This window comes from Entelurus aequoreus, linkage group LG20 (assembly GCF_033978785.1).
Source record: "Entelurus aequoreus isolate RoL-2023_Sb linkage group LG20, RoL_Eaeq_v1.1, whole genome shotgun sequence".
In the NCBI taxonomy this organism is placed as follows: domain Eukaryota; kingdom Metazoa; phylum Chordata; class Actinopteri; order Syngnathiformes; family Syngnathidae; genus Entelurus; species Entelurus aequoreus.
In genome coordinates, this window is record NC_084750.1 from 48261299 (window position 1) to 48282723 (window position 21425).

Below are 21425 nucleotides of genomic sequence, written 5' to 3' on the forward strand. Positions count from 1 at the left end.
AATGTTATTGTAAAGATTGCAGTCTGGATCTATATCACTGCCAAACTCATTTGAATTACAGTTATAATTGATGTTGTCATAAAAATCTAGTTGAATATGATTATAATTATTATACAGTTTTCTACTATGAATATTATCAGTACTTCTACATTCAGATTCCTTATTACCAATATTAGTAAAGATATTTTTTAATTCACTTTCCATTATATTTTAATTTATTTTTCTTTGTACAAATGACACATTTGTATCCACCTCCAGTGAAACATTTACACTAAACACACACACACTTAATATGATTATATAGTTCAGGTCTTAAACTCACTGTGACTCGTAAACACACTTTGTTGATGAGACCGTTATGGAGAGTCTTTATACGCCTTGATGTAGCTGTCTGCCTCGGCTACTGTTCCGAGCCAAACGCGGATGCCGTCTGTCTGTGTGATGCGGAGCTTGGCCGGGTAAAGTAGCGAGGGTTTGAGTCCCATCTTGTACAATGACGCCATCACAGTCCGGTAAGCCCTCCGCTGATTCACTACCTCTGGAGAGTAGTCCTCATACACTCTGAACGTGTGCCCGTGATATTGCAGCGTACCCCTCTTCCTTGCCTCCCGAATCAGCAGGTCTTTGCTCTGGAAGCGATGAAAAGAAAGCAGGATAGGTCGGGGCTTGTCCCCGTGTCTCGGCTTGGGAGCCAGGCTGCGATGAGCGCGGTCCAGCTCAGGTGGAGAGGCAAATACTTCCTCACCAAGTACTTCTTTCAGCAGCATGGAGAAAAACTTGGTAGGTTGCGGGCCTTCTATCCCTTCGGGTAAGCCAACTAGCCGGGCATTACTCCGCCTGCTCCTTCCCTCCAGGTCGGTGAGCTTAGCCTTTAGCTTCTGGTTGTCAGTCTGTAGCATGTCACAAACAGCCTCCACCTGCTCCAATCGCTGATGTATCGAATCGGCATTTTCTTCCAGAGAGGACAGTCTGTGGTTATGACTGTTGACTGTGTTTTGAAGTCCGTCCAGTTTCTCGTTCACCTCGTTAAAGGATGTTTTAAGCTCTGTTAGCAAGGTTGATCTATGGTCCGACAGTATGGCTATCAGCTCAGCCTTGCTAACGGCTGCAGCATCGACCTCTGCCTTCTCTTGTGGTTTTGCAGATTTGGGAGGCATTATCGTGGTGAAGCGAGTTTTTTATGAGTCGTAGTTGTAGAAAATAAATTTACCAGCGGTTAGATGCTCGTAAAATACAGGTCGGGTGCATGTCAAAAGGTAGAGTTTAAGCAGGAGCTGGAGGCTAACACGTCTTCACGCCATGCGTCCAGAATACAAACAGGTACTCCATACCCTAGTACAAAACAAAGAAGATAAACTGACAGTTGACAGGTAGAAAACAAAGAAGATAAACTGACAGTTGACAGGTAGAAAACAAAGAAGATAAACTGACAGTTGACAGGTAGAAAACAAAGAAGATAAACTGACAGTTGACAGGTAGAAAACAAAGACGCTAAACTGACAGTTGACAGGTGGAAAACAAAGATGCTAAACTGACAGTTGACAGGTAGAAAACAAAGATGCTAAACTGACAGTTGACAGGTAGAAAACAAAGATGCTAATCTGACAGTTGACAGGTAGAAAACAAAGATGCTAAACTGACAGTTGACAGGTAGAAAACAAAGACGCTAAACTGACAGTTGACAGGTAGAAAACAAAGATGCTAAACTGACAGTTGACAGGTAGAAAACAAAGATGCTAAACTGACAGTTGACAGGTAGAAAACAAAGACGCTAAACTGACAGTTGACAGGTAGAAAACAAAGATGCTAAACTCACAGTTGACAGGTAGAAAACAAAGACGCTAAACTGACAGTTGACAGGTAGAAAACAAAGATGCTAAACTGACAGTTGACAGGTAGAAAACAAAGATGCTAAACTGACAGTTGACAGGTAGAAAACAAAGACGCTAAATTGACAGTTGACAGGTAGAAAACAAAGATGCTAAACTGACAGTTGACAGGTAGAAAACAAAGATGCTAAACTGACAGTTGACAGGTAGAAAACAAAGATGCTAAACTGACAGTTGACAGGTAGAAAACAAAGATGCTAAACTGACAGTTGACAGGTAGAAAACAAAGACGCTAAACTGACAGTTGACAGGTAGAAAACAAAGATCCTAAACTGACAGTTGACAGGTATAAAACAAAGATGCTAAACTGACAGTTAACAGGTAGAAAACAAAGATGCTAAACTGACAGTTAACAGGTAGAAAACAAAGATGCTAAACTGACAGTTGACAGGTAGAAAACAAAGACGCTAAATTGACAGTTGACAGGTAGAAAACAAAGATGCTAAACTGACAGTTGACAGGTAGAAAACAAAGATGCTAAACTGACAGTTGACAGGTAGAAAACAAAGATGCTAAACTGACAGTTGACAGGTAGAAAACAAAGATGCTAAACTGACAGTTGACAGGTAGAAAACAAAGATGCTAAACTTACAGTTGACAGGTAGAAAAAAAAGATCCTAAACTGACAGTTGACAGGTAGAAAACAAAGACGCTAAACTGACAGTTGACAGGGAGAAAACAAAGATGCTAAACTGACAGTTGACAGGGAGAAGACAAAGATGCTAAACTGACAGTTGACAGGTAGAAAACAAAGATCCTAAACTGACAGTTGACAGGTAGAAAACAAAGATGCTAAACTGACAGTTGACAGGTAGAAAACAAAGATGCTAAACTGACAGTTGACAGGTAGAAAACAAAGATGATAAACTGACAGTTGACAGGTAGAAAACAAAGATGCTAAACTGACAGTTGACAGGTAGAAAACAAAGATGCTAAACTGACAAATGACATGTAGAAAACAAAGACGCTACACTGACAGTTGACAGGTAGAAAACAAAGACGCTAAACTGACAGTTGACAGGTAGAAAACAAAGACGCTAAACTGACAGTTGACAGGTAGAAAACAAAGATCCTAAACTGATAGTTGACAGGTAGAAAACAAAGACGCTAAACTGACAGTTGACAGGTAGAAAACAAAGATGCTAAACTGACAAATGACAGGTAGAAAACAAAGATGCTAAACTGACAGTTGACAGGTAGAAAACAAAGATGCTAAACTGACAAATGACAGGTAGAAAACAAAGATGCTAAACTGACAGTTGACAGGTAGAAAACAAAGACGCTAAACTGACAGTTGACAGGTATAAAACAAAGACGCTAAACTGACAGTTGACAGGTAGAAAACAAAGACGCTAAACTGACAGTTGACAGGTAGAAAACAAAGACGCTAAACTGACAGTTGACAGGTGGAAAACAAAGATGCTAAACTGACAGTTGACAGGTAGAAAACAAAGATGCTAAACTGACAGTTGACAGGTAGAAAACAAAGATGCTAATCTGACAGTTGACAGGTAGAAAACAAAGATGCTAAACTGACAGTTGACAGGTAGAAAACAAAGACGCTAAACTGACAGTTGACAGGTAGAAAACAAAGATGCTAAACTGACAGTTGACAGGTAGAAAACAAAGATGCTAAACTGACAGTTGACAGGTAGAAAACAAAGACGCTAAACTGACAGTTGACAGGATGAAAACAAAGATGCTAAACTGACAGTTGACAGGTAGAAAACAAAGACGCTAAACTGACAGTTGACAGGTAGAAAACAAAGATGCTAAACTGACAGTTGACAGGTAGAAAACAAAGACGCTAAACTGACAGTTGACAGGATGAAAACAAAGATGCTAAACTGACAGTTGACAGGTAGAAAACAAAGATGCTAAACTGACAGTTGACAGGTAGAAAACAAAGACGCTAAACTGACAGTTGACAGGTAGAAAACAAAGATGATAAACTGACAGTTGACAGGTAGAAAACAAAGACGCTAAACTGATAGTTGACAGGTAGAAAACAAAGATGCTAAACTAACAGTTGACAGGTAGAAAACAAAGAAGATAAACTGACAGTTGACAGGTAGAAAACAAAGAAGATAAACTGACAGTTGACAGGTAGAAAACAAAGACGCTAAACTGACAGTTGACAGGTGGAAAACAAAGATGCTAAACTGACAGTTGACAGGTAGAAAACAAAGATGCTAAACTGACAGTTGACAGGTAGAAAACAAAGATGCTAATCTGACAGTTGACAGGTAGAAAACAAAGATGCTAAACTGACAGTTGACAGGTAGAAAACAAAGACGCTAAACTGACAGTTGACAGGTAGAAAACAAAGATGCTAAACTGACAGTTGACAGGTAGAAAACAAAGATGCTAAACTGACAGTTGACAGGTAGAAAACAAAGACGCTAAACTGACAGTTGACAGGTAGAAAACAAAGATGCTAAACTCACAGTTGACAGGTAGAAAACAAAGACGCTAAACTGACAGTTGACAGGTAGAAAACAAAGATGCTAAACTGACAGTTGACAGGTAGAAAACAAAGATGCTAAACTGACAGTTGACAGGTAGAAAACAAAGACGCTAAATTGACAGTTGACAGGTAGAAAACAAAGATGCTAAACTGACAGTTGACAGGTAGAAAACAAAGATGCTAAACTGACAGTTGACAGGTAGAAAACAAAGATGCTAAACTGACAGTTGACAGGTAGAAAACAAAGATGCTAAACTGACAGTTGACAGGTAGAAAACAAAGACGCTAAACTGACAGTTGACAGGTAGAAAACAAAGATCCTAAACTGACAGTTGACAGGTATAAAACAAAGATGCTAAACTGACAGTTAACAGGTAGAAAACAAAGATGCTAAACTGACAGTTAACAGGTAGAAAACAAAGATGCTAAACTGACAGTTGACAGGTAGAAAACAAAGATGCTAAACTGACAGTTGACAGGTAGAAAACAAAGACGCTAAATTGACAGTTGACAGGTAGAAAACAAAGATGCTAAACTGACAGTTGACAGGTAGAAAACAAAGATGCTAAACTGACAGTTGACAGGTAGAAAACAAAGATGCTAAACTGACAGTTGACAGGTAGAAAACAAAGATGCTAAACTGACAGTTGACAGGTAGAAAACAAAGATGCTAAACTTACAGTTGACAGGTAGAAAAAAAAGATCCTAAACTGACAGTTGACAGGTAGAAAACAAAGACGCTAAACTGACAGTTGACAGGGAGAAAACAAAGATGCTAAACTGACAGTTGACAGGGAGAAAACAAAGATGCTAAACTGACAGTTGACAGGTAGAAAACAAAGATCCTAAACTGACAGTTGACAGGTAGAAAACAAAGATGCTAAACTGACAGTTGACAGGTAGAAAACAAAGATGCTAAACTGACAGTTGACAGGTAGAAAACAAAGATGATAAACTGACAGTTGACAGGTAGAAAACAAAGATGCTAAACTGACAGTTGACAGGTAGAAAACAAAGATGCTAAACTGACAAATGACATGTAGAAAACAAAGACGCTACACTGACAGTTGACAGGTAGAAAACAAAGACGCTAAACTGACAGTTGACAGGTAGAAAACAAAGACGCTAAACTGACAGTTGACAGGTAGAAAACAAAGATCCTAAACTGATAGTTGACAGGTAGAAAACAAAGACGCTAAACTGACAGTTGACAGGTAGAAAACAAAGATGCTAAACTGACAAATGACAGGTAGAAAACAAAGATGCTAAACTGACAGTTGACAGGTAGAAAACAAAGATGCTAAACTGACAAATGACAGGTAGAAAACAAAGATGCTAAACTGACAGTTGACAGGTAGAAAACAAAGACGCTAAACTGACAGTTGACAGGTATAAAACAAAGACGCTAAACTGACAGTTGACAGGTAGAAAACAAAGACGCTAAACTGACAGTTGACAGGTAGAAAACAAAGACGCTAAACTGACAGTTGACAGGTGGAAAACAAAGATGCTAAACTGACAGTTGACAGGTAGAAAACAAAGATGCTAAACTGACAGTTGACAGGTAGAAAACAAAGATGCTAATCTGACAGTTGACAGGTAGAAAACAAAGATGCTAAACTGACAGTTGACAGGTAGAAAACAAAGACGCTAAACTGACAGTTGACAGGTAGAAAACAAAGATGCTAAACTGACAGTTGACAGGTAGAAAACAAAGACGCTAAACTGACAGTTGACAGGTAGAAAACAAAGATGCTAAACTGACAGTTGACAGGTAGAAAACAAAGACGCTAAACTGACAGTTGACAGGATGAAAACAAAGATGCTAAACTGACAGTTGACAGGTAGAAAACAAAGATGCTAAACTGACAGTTGACAGGTAGAAAACAAAGACGCTAAACTGACAGTTGACAGGATGAAAACAAAGATGCTAAACTGACAGTTGACAGGATGAAAACAAAGATGCTAAACTGACAGTTGACAGGTAGAAAACAAAGACGCTAAACTGACAGTTGACAGGTAGAAAACAAAGATGCTAAACTGACAGTTGACAGGTAGAAAACAAAGACGCTAAACTGACAGTTGACAGGATGAAAACAAAGATGCTAAACTGACAGTTGACAGGTAGAAAACAAAGACGCTAAACTGGCAGTTGACAGGTAGAAAACAAAGACGCTAAACTGACAGTTGACAGGTAGAAAACAAAGATGATAAACTGACAGTTGACAGGTAGAAAACAAAGACGCTAAACTGATAGTTGACAGGTAGAAAACAAAGATGCTAAACTAACAGTTGACAGGTAGAAAACAAAGAAGATAAACTGACAGTTGACAGGTAGAAAACAAAGAAGATAAACTGACAGTTGACAGGTAGAAAACAAAGACGCTAAACTGACAGTTGACAGGTGGAAAACAAAGATGCTAAACTGACAGTTGACAGGTAGAAAACAAAGATGCTCAACTGACAGTTGACAGGTAGAAAACAAAGATGCTAATCTGACAGTTGACAGGTAGAAAACAAAGATGCTAAACTGACAGTTGACAGGTAGAAAACAAAGACGCTAAACTGACAGTTGACAGGTAGAAAACAAAGATGCTAAACTGACAGTTGACAGGTAGAAAACAAAGATGCTAAACTGACAGTTGACAGGTAGAAAACAAAGACGCTAAACTGACAGTTGACAGGTAGAAAACAAAGATGCTAAACTCACAGTTGACAGGTAGAAAACAAAGACGCTAAACTGACAGTTGACAGGTAGAAAACAAAGATGCTAAACTGACAGTTGACAGGTAGAAAACAAAGATGCTAAACTGACAGTTGACAGGTAGAAAACAAAGACGCTAAACTGACAGTTGACAGGTAGAAAACAAAGATGATAAACTGACAGTTGACAGGTAGAAAACAAAGACGCTAAACTGATAGTTGACAGGTAGAAAACAAAGATGCTAAACTAACAGTTGACAGGTAGAAAACAAAGAAGATAAACTGACAGTTGACAGGTAGAAAACAAAGATGCTAAACTGACAGTTGACAGGTAGAAAACAAAGATGCTAAACTGACAAATGACAGGTAGAAAACAAAGATGCTAAACTGACAGTTTACAGGTAGAAAACAAAGACGCTAAACTGACAGTTGACAGGTAGAAAACAAAGATCCTAAACTGACAGTTGACAGGTAGAAAACAAAGATGCTAAACTGACAGTTGACAGGTATAAAACAAAGACGCTAAACTGACAGTTGACAGGTAGAAAACAAAGATGCTACACTGACAGTTGACAGGTAGAAAACAAAGATGCTAAACTGACAGTTGACAGGTAGAAAACAAAGATGCTAAACTGACAGTTGACAGGTAGAAAACAAAGATGCTAAACTGACAGTTGACAGGTAGAAAACAAAGATGCTAAACTAACAGTTGACAGGTAGAAAACAAAGATGCTAAACTGACAGTTGACAGGTAGAAAACAAAGATGCTAAACTGACAGTTGACAGGTAGAAAACAAAGATTCTAAACTGACAGTTGACAGGTAGAAAACAAAGATGCTAAACTGACAGTTGACAGGTAGAAAACAAAGATGTTGTTCAGCGTTTTCCTACTCAAATGAGCGGACTGTTGAAAATAGGAATCGGGGGATTACTTTTCACAAGTAAGATTTAACATTAACGTACTATTGGTTGTATTTTATGAAAAGAATATTACCACAGAGTTGAGAAGGACCAAAGATCTTCAATATTTGTATGTGAAGATCACAAAGAAATCTTCTGGGGGAGGATGACGCCCCTACAGGGGTTTGGTTTACAAACTTTCAGCCCCACCTAAAACTAAATTCACCAGCCGCTACTGATTATGATGCATTCTCATTTTAGGCAAAATATAAGACAAAACTTTCTTAACAGTATAATTGTAACCAGGAATAAGTCTTCAAGTATCCGTTGGCGGTCCTGTCTTGTCTCCCTGTAACGTATGTCTGCTCTTAGCGAGATTGTGCCGAAAATGTAATTTCAGTTCTTATGTGTCTTGTACATGTTAAGAATGGACAAATAAAGCTGCTCTGCTCTGTTCTGAAGTAACAATATTCAAATACTAACATTGTTGGGTAAGACAGAATTTGCTTTTATTCTGAATCCAGTGAAACAGATTGGTGGTTTTAGCTGATTTAAAGACTTTCAGGTGTTTATATATGTTTATGTTGAAGTATTTGGCAGACACTGTTATCCAAAGCGACATACATACAAAATACATATAAAACAATCAGTGTAAACATGATCATTTAAGGGAAGAATGTAATAAAAATATCAATACAAAGTGTCAAGACAAAATCAACTCTCTGCTGCTGCAGCAACAGAGATACAGTCTATAAGATATATAGATATCTAATGTATTCATACATTGTTTATGTAGCATGTATGTATAACCTAATCATTTTGTTTCTTCAATTTAAAAATAGCTGACCGTTTTTTTCCCCCCTTCTCTGGGATTATATTCCCATTTTTGATCTGGGAGGTCTGGTCACTTATAGCAAATAAGAATATTCTGTTACTGTTAAGCTAACTATGAATAATAAAACATGTGTCCTTTATCATAGCTACACGTATGACGTGAAAATGAGTGGTATTCAGTGAGGTAAAATGAATTAAATGTGCTGACAGTTCATTGCTCCTGCCAAATGAATTGCACTGAGTGGAGCGGATCACCACTCCAAGATGGCGGCCCCGCGTCTCGTCAGCGCCAGTAGGCAGTAGCGCTCCATGCTGAGTCTACTTATAAGATGTCTATGGTTATAACGTTAGCAGTGAGTTTACAGCCTCACTCATTTAACTACACAGCAAATAAAAGTCACGTTATTTAGCCAATAAACGTTAGCTTACATTCAAAACTTACCCTTCTTTGTGCAACTTCACATGTCCAACCAAGTTGGAAGTTGTTGCGTCTCCGTCTGTAATCTTCAAACCGCATGCTTTGCATACTGGAATTAGTTTTTTGTTGACCAAGTCGTAGTTTTAATACACGAACAAAACTGTTTTTTGTAGTGGTAGGCTATGCCTACATATCCCAGGGTGCTTTGGGGCTGGGGCTTACTTCCTGAATGACTAGTAAACATGACAGCAACGCTACCTCTCTGTGTCCCTGAGCCATTCTTTATACATGGTGTCAGAGAGTGAAAAAGAACTCAAAAGTTATAACTTTATACTCCTGTGAAGCGGTGGATGTTATCTCTTCATGAATATAGCCTGGAGGAAGCTCAGTGCTGACAATAAAAACGGAGATAAGTGAAGAAAAGTTGCTAAGCTAAAAAAAAAAAAAAAAAAAAAAAAAGCCTGCGACTTGGCTGAGCTACACAAACCTTTCCTGATCGACAACTAAGGGAATATACAATGGCATCTACACAAATATCACACCCAGAACCATTTGACTTCTCAAATCCGTCAGGATGGCCAAGATGGATCAGAAGGTTTGAGAGATTTCGTGTTGTATCTGGATTAACAGAGAAAGAAGAGGAGTATCAGGTGAATTCACTTCTCTATGCTATGGGAGATGCAGCAGATGATATTTTGGCAGTTTTACCGTTGACTGATGAAAACAAAAAGAAGTATGATACAGTTAAAGAAGCATTTGAGCAGCACTGTGTGGGAAAACACAATGTGATTTTTGAAAGGGCCCAGTTTAACATGAGGTTCCAACAAGATGGAGAGAGTGCAGAAGCATTCATCACCACTGTGCACAAGTTAGCAGAACATTGTAACTATAGAGATCTGAAGGAAGAGCTAATAAGAGACAGAATTGTGGTTGGAATAAATGACAGGAGGCTGTCAGAACAGCTACAGATGGACTCAGAATTGACCCTGGTGAAGACAATACAAAGAGTGAGACAAAGTGAAACTGTTAAGAAACAACAGACATTAATGTACAACACTGCTGGAGAAGGAGACTCCAAGATAAATTTAGATGCTGTTCAGACAAGGTTTCAGCGCCTGGGGAAAAAGCCTCAACACTCAAACAAAGGCCAAAGGTCAGACACTCAAGGAGAAAAAGAGTGTGGCCGATGTGGAAAAGGACGCAGACATGCATGGAAAGACTGCCCAGCTAAAGATGTAGAATGTCGCAAGTGTCGCAAAATTGGACATTATGCAGTGGCCTGTTTCAGAGGGAAAGCAGTAAACACAGTCACAGAGTGCCAGTCAGACGGTGACAATGATCAGGAGGACTATGCTTTTCTAGGTGAGGTGCAAACACAGACTACAAGGCCTTGGATGGAAAATATACTACTCAACGGGGAAGCCATTAATTTTAAAATCGACACAGGAGCTGACGTGACATCCATACCGGAAAGTGTCTTTAAACCAACACGAGATGGCAAGTTGGAGAAACCACTTAAGAAACTGTTTGGACCGGGACGCAACCCCCTGAATGTAAAGGGCTGTTTCCAGGGGAAAATGCTGGCAAAAGGCCTCTTTACAGACCAACATGTTTATGTTGTGGCAGGACTGACACAACCACTTCTGGGACTACCAGCCATAGAGGCCATGCAACTGGTTCACAGAGCAGAGGCTGTCACAGCGACACAGCCTGAAACAGATTTCAAAGCAGCGTATCCAGCGGTGTTCCATGGGCTTGGTGAGCTGAAGGAGCCGTACCGCATAGAGCTGAAAAAAGGAGCGACACCTTATGCTCTCTCAACACCCAGACGGGTCCCACTGCCACTGAGAGAGAAAGTGCGTGAAGAACTGGATAGAATGGAAACTATGGGAGTCATATCAAAAGTGACAGAACCAACGGCTTGGTGCTCTGGAATGGTTGTGGTTCCAAAACCAAAGCAGGACAAACTCAGGATCTGTGTAGATCTCACAAAGCTAAACAAAGCAGTGAAAAGAGAACGCCATATTCTTCCTTCCGTCGACCAAACACTTGCGATGATGTCAGAGGCAAAGGTTTTCACAAAACTAGATGCTCGATCTGGATTTTGGCAAATCCCATTAACCCCAAAATCACGACCATTAACCACATTCATCACTCCTTTTGGGAGATATCTGTTCAACCGCCTGCCCTTTGGGATCAAATCCGCTCCAGAACATTTTCAAAGAAGGATGTCACAAATGTTGGAGGATTTTGAGGGCGTGCTGTGTCATGCAGATGATGTTCTTGTGTATGGCCGTGACAGACAGGAACATGACCAAAGACTGCACAGTGTGCTCCAGAAAATGCAGGAGGAAGGCCTCACTTTGAACGAGAAGTGTGAGTTTGCTAAGGAGCACATGATCTTTGTTGGTCACAAGGTTTCGGCAAAAGGCATCGAGCCCGACCCAAACAAAACAAAAGCGATTCTTCAGATGCCAGAGCCTGAATGCGCGGAGGATGTGCGCCGCCTAATAGGCATGGCAAATTACCTGTCCAAATTCTTGCCACAACTGGCTACTGTCACCGTGCCCCTGAAAGACCTACTGAGGGAGAAAAATGAGTGGGTCTGGGGGGAACCTCAACAGACTGCTTTTCAAAAGCTGAAAGAAGGACTGAGCTCACCGACAGCACTTGCTAAATATTCAAATGCAGCAGAGACTCAAGTAGCAGCAGATGCATCAGCATACGGAATAGGTGCTGTTCTCACGCAGAAACAGGCTGATGGCTCATGGCAACCAGTGACGTTTATTTCAAGAGGACTGACAGATACAGAGAAGCGCTATGCGCAGATTGAAAAGGAGGCGCTGGCAGCAACATGGGCGTGCGAAAGACTGACCTCCTACGTGCAGGGTCTACACTTCACACTCCTGACAGACCATAAGCCCCTGGTCCCACTGTTGAGCACCAGAGGTTTGGATGATCTGCCACCAAGGGTTCTGAGATTTCGTCTGCGACTCCTGAGGTATGATTATGACATTGTTCATGTCCCAGGGAAAAACCTCATCACTGCAGACACGCTGTCTAGAGCGCCGCTTCAGGACAAGATGTCACCTGGTGACTTGGAACTTGAAAGAGAGGTCCAGGTGTTTGTGAATACTGTTGTGTCCTCACTCCCCGCTACAGACACACGATTGGAAGAAATTAAACGGGCACAACAAGCAGATGAAACATGCAAAACAGTGTCACACTACTGTCTGACAGAATGGCCGGAAAAACACACGCTGAGGCCAGACGTTGCCCCCTACTGGAAGGTCAGAGCAGACCTGTATCTTGCAGATGACCTTCTCATGAAAGGCGAGAGACTGGTGATACCACAAGCACTCAGAAGGGAGATCATGACTAAACTTCACGAAGGTCATCAAGGAATCTCCAAATGTCGCTCTAGAGCCAAGGAATCGGTATGGTGGCCTGGAATCACTGCCCACATCAGAGAGGCAGTGGACCAGTGTGAAACGTGCCAAAAATATAGAATCCAGTACAGAGAGCCGCTGATGGAGACCACAGTACCAGATCGCCCATGGCAAAAGGTGGGGATGGACCTGTTTGAATGGAGCAAAAAGACTTACCTGCTTATTGTTGATTATTTTTCTAGGTACATCGAGGTGGCAGAGCTCAGAGTTACGACATCTGAGGCCACCATTGGAGCTGTGAAAGATGCTTTTAGTCATCATGGTTACGCACAGACCGTGGTTTCTGACAATGGGCCCCAGTTTTCGTCGGAGGCATTCAGAGCATTTGCAAAAGAGTGCAGCTTCACACATGTCACGAGCAGTCCTCGCTACCCACAAGCGAATGGTGAAGCGGAGCGTGCTGTTCAAACTGTCAAGAAGCTGTGGGAAAAAGACACTGACCAAGTCAGGGCACTACTGGCATACAGAGCCACACCGCTAGAGCACGGATTCTCACCAGCGCAGTTGCTGATGGGGAGGAACCTGCGCACATCGCTGCCGCAGCCTTCAAGCAAGCTGGACCCTAAATGGCCCGAGCTGCAGGAGTTTCGCCAGAAGGATGAGGAAGGGCGACGCAAGCAAGCTGCAAACTACAACCACCACCACCGTTCCCGTGCGCTCCCAGAGCTCCCGTCTGGACAGAAAGTGTGGGTCACCACGGAAGCGACCCCTGGGACTGTATTGGGAAATGCCCACACACCAAGGTCATACTTGGTAGAGACTGACAGGGGCGTTCTGAGGAGAAACAGAATCCACCTCAGAGCCACAGGTACTCCTCCTGGACAACCACAAGTCACCAGGTCAGGCAGAGTGACAAAGGCTCCTGAGAGACTTGATTTGTAGAACTCTAAAGTATTTCAAGTTCTTGTTTGTGAAAAAAAAAAAAAAGAAAAAAAAAAGAAATGTAAGCGTTTTGTAGAACTCTAAAGTATTTCAAGTTCTTGTTTGTGGAAAAAAAAAAAAAAAAAAAAGAAGTGTAAGCGAAAGATGATTGTAATACTATGTCAGAGTTATTCATTTACAGTGGTCTAAGTTCATCTAAAATGTTTGAATAAGTTTGCTTATTAGTTTGTGTTTGAATATGTTGTTGCTGAACTAAGAAGGGGAGGTGTAGTGGTAGGCTATGCCTACATATCCCAGGGTGCTTTGGGGCTGGGGCTTACTTCCTGAATGACTAGTAAACATGACAGCAACGCTACCTCTCTGTGTCCCTGAGCCATTCTTTATACATTTTTGGCATCATTTTTCCTCACTGGTGCGTTGTTTGAGAGCTCTTCTTCGTTGGTGTTCCTGCAATTTGATTGGATGAATGCTGTGGGACGAAAATAACGTGGATGTAATTTGATTGGATGTTTTACTGACAGACAGGCACGTAAACAATGAACGATACGGAGCGCTCCTGAAAAACTTTTTAATCTTTCGGTTTTGGGGAAAGGAGCAAGTCCTGTCAAGTCAAAAGGCTCAAGTCCAAGTGAAGTCACAAGTCATTGATGTTAAAGTCTAAGTCCAGTTGCAAGTCTCTTTACATTTTGTCAAGTCCAGTCTAAAGTCATCAAATTCATGACTCGAGTCCAAGTCATGTGACTCAAGTCCACACCTCTGCTAATTTGTATTCCGAAATCAAAATTAGGGCCTCTTCCCTATGAGGAGTGATCCAGCCCACCTGTGAATGTCAAACTAAGGGGTCTTATCTTATTATGTGCTCAAACTGAAATACTACTATTTACTTCAACTTGGTCGTTGGCTTTCTCCAAGGTGAATATAAACCTTCACCATAAGCAAAACATAATATGAGTTCATTAATTCACTTCCGTATCTAATGGTGCATCACAATTGGTGTTTTGTAGAAATAATGTTGTTCCTGTTTTGCGTGGGCCTTGTGTGTCCTCACCCAGCCAGTCTCTGGTAAACAATGTCCCATCATGCTGACATCCACTGAATGTGAGGGCTCATAAAACACCACATAAACATACATACGCCAGCCCCTGGGGTCCACTTCCAAAGTGTCTCCTATCTTGGGGAGTTGTGAAGAAGTTGTAACGGACAGGACACTGACGGCCAAGTGGGGGATTTGATTGATTGATTGATTGATTGAGAAGTTTATTGACATCTTAAAGGCCTACTGAAATGAATTTGTTTTATTTAAACGGGGATAGCAGATCCATTCTATGTGTCATACTTGATCATTTTTGCTGAAAGGATTTAGTAGAGAACATCGACGATAAAGTTTGCAACTTTTGGTCGCTGATAAAAAAGCCTTGCCTGTACCGGAAGTAGCGTGACGTCACAGGTTGTGGAGCGCCTCACATCTGCACATTGTTTACAATCATGGCCACCAGCAGCGAGAGCGATTCGCACCAAGAAAGCGACGATTACCCCATTCATTTGAACGCGGATGAAAGATTTGTGGGTGAGGAAAGTGAGAGTGAAGAATTAGAGGGCAGTGGAAGCGATTCAGATAGGGAAGATGCTGTGAGAGGCGGGTCGGACCTGATATTCAGCTGGGAATGACTAAAACAGTAAATAAACACAAGACATATATATACTCTATTAGCCACAACACAACCAGGCTTATATTTAATATGCCACATAACAAACACCTCCCCCCTCCCGTCCATATAACCCGCCAATACAACTCAAACACCCGCACAACACACTCAATCCCACAGCCCAAAGTACCGTTCACCTCCGCAAAGTTCATACAGCACAAATATTTCCCCAAAGTTACGTACGTGACATTCACATAGCGGCACGCACGTACGGGCAAGCGATCATATGTTTGGAAGCCGCAGCTGCGTACTCACGGTAGCGCGTATCCAACTCAAAGTCCTCCTGGTTGTGTTGCTGCAGCCGGCCGCTAATACACCGCTTCCCACCTACAGCTTTCTTCTTTGCTGTCTTCATTGTTCATTAAACAAATTGCAAAAGATTCACCAACACAGATGTCCAGAATACTGTGGAATTTTGCGATGAAAACAAACGACTTAATAGCTGGCCACAATGGTGCTCCAAAATGTCCGCTACAATCTGTGACGTCACGCGCGAATGTCATCATACCGAGACGTTTTCAGCAGAATATTTTGCGGGAAATTTAAAATGTCACTTTATAAGTTAACCCGGCCGTATTGGCATGTGTTGCAATGTTAAGATTTCATCATTGATATATAAACTATCAGACTGCGTGGTCGCTAGTAGTGGCTTTCAGTAGGCCTTTAAAGAATGTAATCCATGTAATGCTTTAAAAAGGCAAATGGATGGCACCAAAAGCCAAAAGGCTTGTTTCCATTGTGGTCCATTAAGTCAGTATTTTGGTGAGCAACAGGGCCCCAAAATTGTAAAGTGACTGACACTGTGTAAGAGAGATTTAGCACCATCTGTGTCCTATTTGATACGATGACATTCAGCAATTTTCAAGGTCCAACTTTTATTTCAGCCACGCCTTCTTCTCGTGAACAACAATGCCAAAATAATGCCGTCAGAACTAATAAATAAGAAAAACACAACTTACAATTAGTCTGACATCACATAACATAAAACACATTGATTTCACATACATTATCAGAAAGAATCATACCTCATTGGCCTCACAAACTCCCAGGGAATAAAGTTTATTTTCAAGCCGAGACTCCTTTAACCTCTTACATCGAATGCTTGCTGTCTCATGCTGCTTCCCTTATTCCGTCACATATTAATTGTCCCCCCAACAATGTGACCAAACCGGAACAAAAAATATGTTCCCCTCCAATTGACATGGGTTTTGTAACAGAAATAAAGTTAACATATACTTGCATGAATTAACCAAAGGAAACACATTTTTAATCACATTATATGTAAATATGAACCTATATTTATACATTGTATTTATTTACTCTAAGCAACTATGAAATGATATAACATATATACAATGTGCTTCTGTCAGCAGCTACACTTTTCCTAACTAAGAGTTTCCCGCTTGTCTCCAAGCCTTCCTTCCCCCATGCATTCCTGAGCTAAGATAAAAGGTGACACTCTCCTGGAAACAGACGCCTTTGTCTTTTCAGGCCCCCAATAAATACTCAAAAAAAAAAGGTATTCACTGAACATTTCTTATTAAATAGATTATTACATTGTAAAACAACAGACACTTTACTTTTGCTTGTCCTTATGTCCCTGCAAGATGATGTTATGTTTTGGACGCATGGCTGCAATGGTTGTGATCTCTTGGATGCAGAATTTTACACCAGTAAAGGCAGCAAAGCAGCAAAGCAGTAATTATAGTCTGCAAATTGTGTTGTTGTTGAATGATATTTATCTGATTTAAAGTCAAATACAGTTTATATACTTGTCTGTGTTGGCCCTGCGATGAGGTGGCGACTTGTCCAGGGTGTACCCCGCCTTCCGCCCGAATGCAGCTGAGATAGGCTCCAGCACCCCCCGCGACCCAGAAAGGGACACGCGGTAGGTAAATGGATGGATGGATCATTTGTTGCCGTGCTTTTTTGTGTAGACACCATGAAAACATACATTTACAACGAATCGTTCATAACTTGCCCATCACTATGACTCATTGGCCCCGCCCCTAAGTGACGCATGCGCGGAGGATATGCGCTTTGCAGCAAAGTCCTCCTTTACTCCACACACGCTTCTAAGCCTCGCTACTAACTACACTTTATTCATCCTCCGTGTCAGGATAAACTCCACTCGTCTCACTCAACTTTGGACATTATTAGGCCCGCTTAGCTTGCTACTTGTTTTAGCGCGCTAGTTAGTTTAGCATGCTAGTTAGCTTAGCGTGCTAGTTAGCTTAGCGTGCTAGTTAGCTTAGCTTGTTAGCTGCTAACAAAGAGAGGCGGATTTGATCAACACATCGCTTAGTTAAGATCAAGTGTGAGTGTAAAGTGTTGTGATTGTGTGAAAATGTGTGAAAGAACGATAGCAGAGTACAAAGAGGAACTTTCTCGGACGAAAGAAGAGAACAAAAGACTACGTCAACTACTGGACGCTGTTTTCAAGAAACCTCAAGTTGTGTTACACAGAACAGGTTTGTTTACTTCTTACTCTCACATGTTTACTAAATTTATATTTCATCATGAACATGACGTGTTAGATTAATAGTGATTAATAGGTGTAGTCAGACACATGATTGTTATTGTGTTATTAATGTGATTATCAGACAGCAGTCATTTCCATTAGATAATGTTCAAATATAGGGGATTTGGCACACTTATAATTACAATAACAAAATAATGTTGTTTTTCATCAGATATGTACTAGTATTGTATATGTGGATGGGGGCCCTGCTTTGGAAATAATGTGTACCCCTTTCAGAGATCACATTTAGTTCCACTTCAAACATTCACATGATCTGCCGACACATCCAGCAACAGAAGGAAAAAAATCCACCTCTGTATCTCAGGCTGCTAATGCTAGCCGGCTTCTGTGTGCTAGCTCGCAGCACCGATCGACACAAGCTGCAAAGTGTCACGGCACAGTGACACAGCGAAGCCAAAAAAGCACCAAAAAGATGTGCTGGCTTTGCACAAGGCGATTGCCAAACTCGACAGATCCACGTCGAAAACAGCCAGCCAGACGCGCGCTAACTCAAAACTGGATATTATTTTTTACATATCTTGCTCATTTTAAGCATACAATGTCTGCTCTCACTGGGATGCCGACTGATGGGATGTTCATATCTTCCCGTTTAGATGAAAAATTAATCCTCGCAAAGGGTTTAAAAAGAGTGGGTGCAAAAGAGTGTATTTTTGTGTCTTTCTTGCCATCTCCAGGTCTAAGTTGGATGTCAAAGTTGACCAACTTCTCTGTTTATTTCCACAACATTCTACTACATAAGAGAAACATGATTTATAATCTAGACCAGTGGTTCTTAACCTGGGTTCGATGGAACCCTAGGGGTTCGGTGAGTCGGCCTCAGGGGTTCGGCAGAGGTCAAGACACGACTCATTGTGTAAATACAAACTTCTCCCTATCGGCGTATTACGGATTTGGCAACATTTGACTGATTTGCAGGTGTGTAATTTGTTGTGAGTTTATGCACTGTGTTGGTTTTGTTGTTTGAACAAGGTGATGTTCATGCACGCTTCATTTTGTGCACCAGTAAAAAAACATGGTAACACTTTGGTATGGGGAACATATTCACCATTAATTAGTTGCTTATTAACATGCAAATTAGTAACATATTGGCTCTTAACTAGTCATTATTAAAGGCCTACTGAAAGCCACTACTAGCGACCACGCAGTCTGATAGTTTATATATCAATGATGAAATCTTAACATTGCAACACATGCCAATACGGCCGGGTTAACTTATAAAGTGACATTTTAAATTTCCCGCTAAACTTCCGGTTGGAAAAGCCTTTGGATGATGACGTATGCGCGTGACGTAGCCAGTAGAACACAGGTATGGCTCCCCCATTGAAGTCAATAGAAATAGTTCTGTTTTCATGTCATTATTCCACAGTATTCTGGACATCTGTGTTGGTGAATCTGTTGCAATTTGTTCATTGCATTATGGAGAAAGAAGCTGAGCAGGAAAAGAAGAAAGTTGTCGATGTGAAGCGTCTATTTTGCGAGGGAAGTCAGCAGCAACACGTACACAGCCGGCACTTCTTTGTTTACATTCCCGAAAGATGCAGTCAAGATCGAAGAACTTGGACAACAGAGACTCTTACCAGGAGGACTTTGATTTGGATACACAGACACGATACCGTGAGTACACAGCTGCGCTTCCAAACATTTGATCGCTTGCTATAACTAGCTCAAGCTAGGAGCTAGCATAACAAACACCTAAGTGTTTGTTATGCGGGATTAATTCGTGGCATATTAAATATAAGCCTGGTTGTGTTGTGGCTAATAGAGTATATATATGTCTTGTGTTTATTTACTGTTGTAGTCATTCCCAGCTGAATATCAGGTCCCACCCACGCGCTTCCAAACATTTGATCGCTTGCCCGTACGTGCGTGTCACGTACATAACTTTGGTAAAATATTATAAGCTTTATGAACCTTGGGTTAGGTGAACGGTCCTTTGGGCTGAGTGAGTGTGTGTGTTGATCAGGTGTTTGAATTGTAATTGCGGGTTTTATGGATGGGATCCCGTCCACAAAACAGTCAGTAAGCTCCAGATTGTCCAGAATAGGGCAGCAAGGCTGGTTCTTGGTTGTTCACTAAGAACCAATGTGAACCAAATGCATGCTTCTCTTTCCTATTGTTCAAATCAGTAACCGGTAGTAAAACTCCTGCTTTTCTCATGGCCCAAATAGTTCACAGTAGCACTATACATAATCACAATACCAGGGCATCCAGTGAGGGGCATTTTGTACTCCCTCGTCCCAGGAAGAATGCTTTGCGGAAATCTTTTATTTATAGATCTTTATCGCTCTGGAATAACCTGCCTCGAATTCTCACCAGCATTGAAAGTAAACAGGTTTTTAAAAAGAGAGTAATATTTTATCTGAGTTTTTAAATCAGTTTGCTCATTGATGATTTGTTTGGTTTTATATTGTGTAGTTATATTTATATGGTAATTATTATTCTGTGACTGTAAATTGTTTGCTTGTTTTTTATTGATGCTTTTATTTTTTCTGTATTGTGTAGTTATAATTATATGCTTTTACTTGTAAATGTATTGAATTGTGGACCCCAGGAAGACTAGTGGGTTGTTGAGGCAACCAGCTAATGGGGATCCTCAATAAAAATCAAAATCAAAAAATCAAATCATATAACCCGCTCGAGCTATAACTAGCTAGTAGCTAGGAGCTAGGATAACAAACACCTAGGTGTTTTTATGCGGGATTAATTTGCGGCATACTAAATATAAGCCTGGTTGTGTTGTGACTAACAGAGTATATATATGTCTTGTGTTTATTTACTGTTGTAGTCATTCCCAGCTGAATATCAGGTCACCCCCGCCTCTCACAGCATCTTCCCTATCTGAATCGCTTCCACTCCCCACTAGTCCTTCACTTGCACTTTCCTCATTTACAAATCTTTCATCCTGGCTCAAATTAATGGGGAAATTGTCGCTTTCTCGGTCCGAATCGCTCTCACTTCAATCAATCAATCAATCAATGTTTATTTATATAGCCCTAAATCACAAGTGTCTCAAAGGGCTGTACAAGCCACAACGACATCCTCGGTACAGAGCCCACATACGGGCAAGGAAAAACTCACCCCAGTGGGACGTCGGTGCATGACTATGAGAAACCTTGGAGAGGACCGCATATGTGGGTAACCCCCCCCCCTCTAGGGGAGACCGAAAGCAACGGATGTCGAGTGGGTCTGACATAACATTGTGAAAGTCCAGTCCACAGTGGATCCAACACATCAGCGGGAGTCCAGTCCACAGCGGGGCCAACAGGAAACCATCCCGAGCGGAGACGGGTCAGCAGCGCAGAGATGTCCCCAACCGATGCACAGGCTAGTGGTCCACCCGGGGTCCCGACTCTGGACAGCCAGCACTTCATCCATGGCCACCGGACCTATGCAACTCCCCCTCGCAAGGGACAGGGGAGAAGAGGAGAGAAGAAAAGAAACGGCAGATCAACTGGTCTAAAAAAGGGGGGTCTATTTAAAGGCTAGATTATACAAATGAGTTTTAAGATGGGACTTAAATGCTTCTACTGAGGTAGCATCTCTAACTGTTACCGGGAGGGCATTCCAGAGTACTGGAGCCCGAATAGAAAACGCCCTATAGCCCGCAGACTTTTTTTTGGCTCTGGGAATCACTA

General features: G+C 41.3%; 3 protein-coding genes across 7 annotated transcripts in view; 2 read left to right on the forward strand and 1 right to left on the reverse strand.

Annotated features, from left to right (window-relative positions):
- Positions 1-21425, forward strand: part of LOC133636327 (zinc finger protein 37-like) — a 497781-nt gene that overhangs the window by 414926 nt on the left and 61430 nt on the right. The window lies entirely within an intron of this gene.
- LOC133636328 (gastrula zinc finger protein XlCGF57.1-like) overlaps positions 1-21425 on the reverse strand; it is a 346899-nt gene that overhangs the window by 198631 nt on the left and 126843 nt on the right. The window lies entirely within an intron of this gene.
- Positions 9400-13018, forward strand: LOC133636322 (uncharacterized protein K02A2.6-like). The gene is made up of 2 exons (XM_062030218.1): positions 9400-12777; positions 12843-13018. Exons 1-2 carry the CDS (start codon positions 9730-9732, stop codon positions 12879-12881), a joined length of 3087 nt encoding a protein of 1028 aa, XP_061886202.1. The 5' UTR covers positions 9400-9729; the 3' UTR covers positions 12882-13018.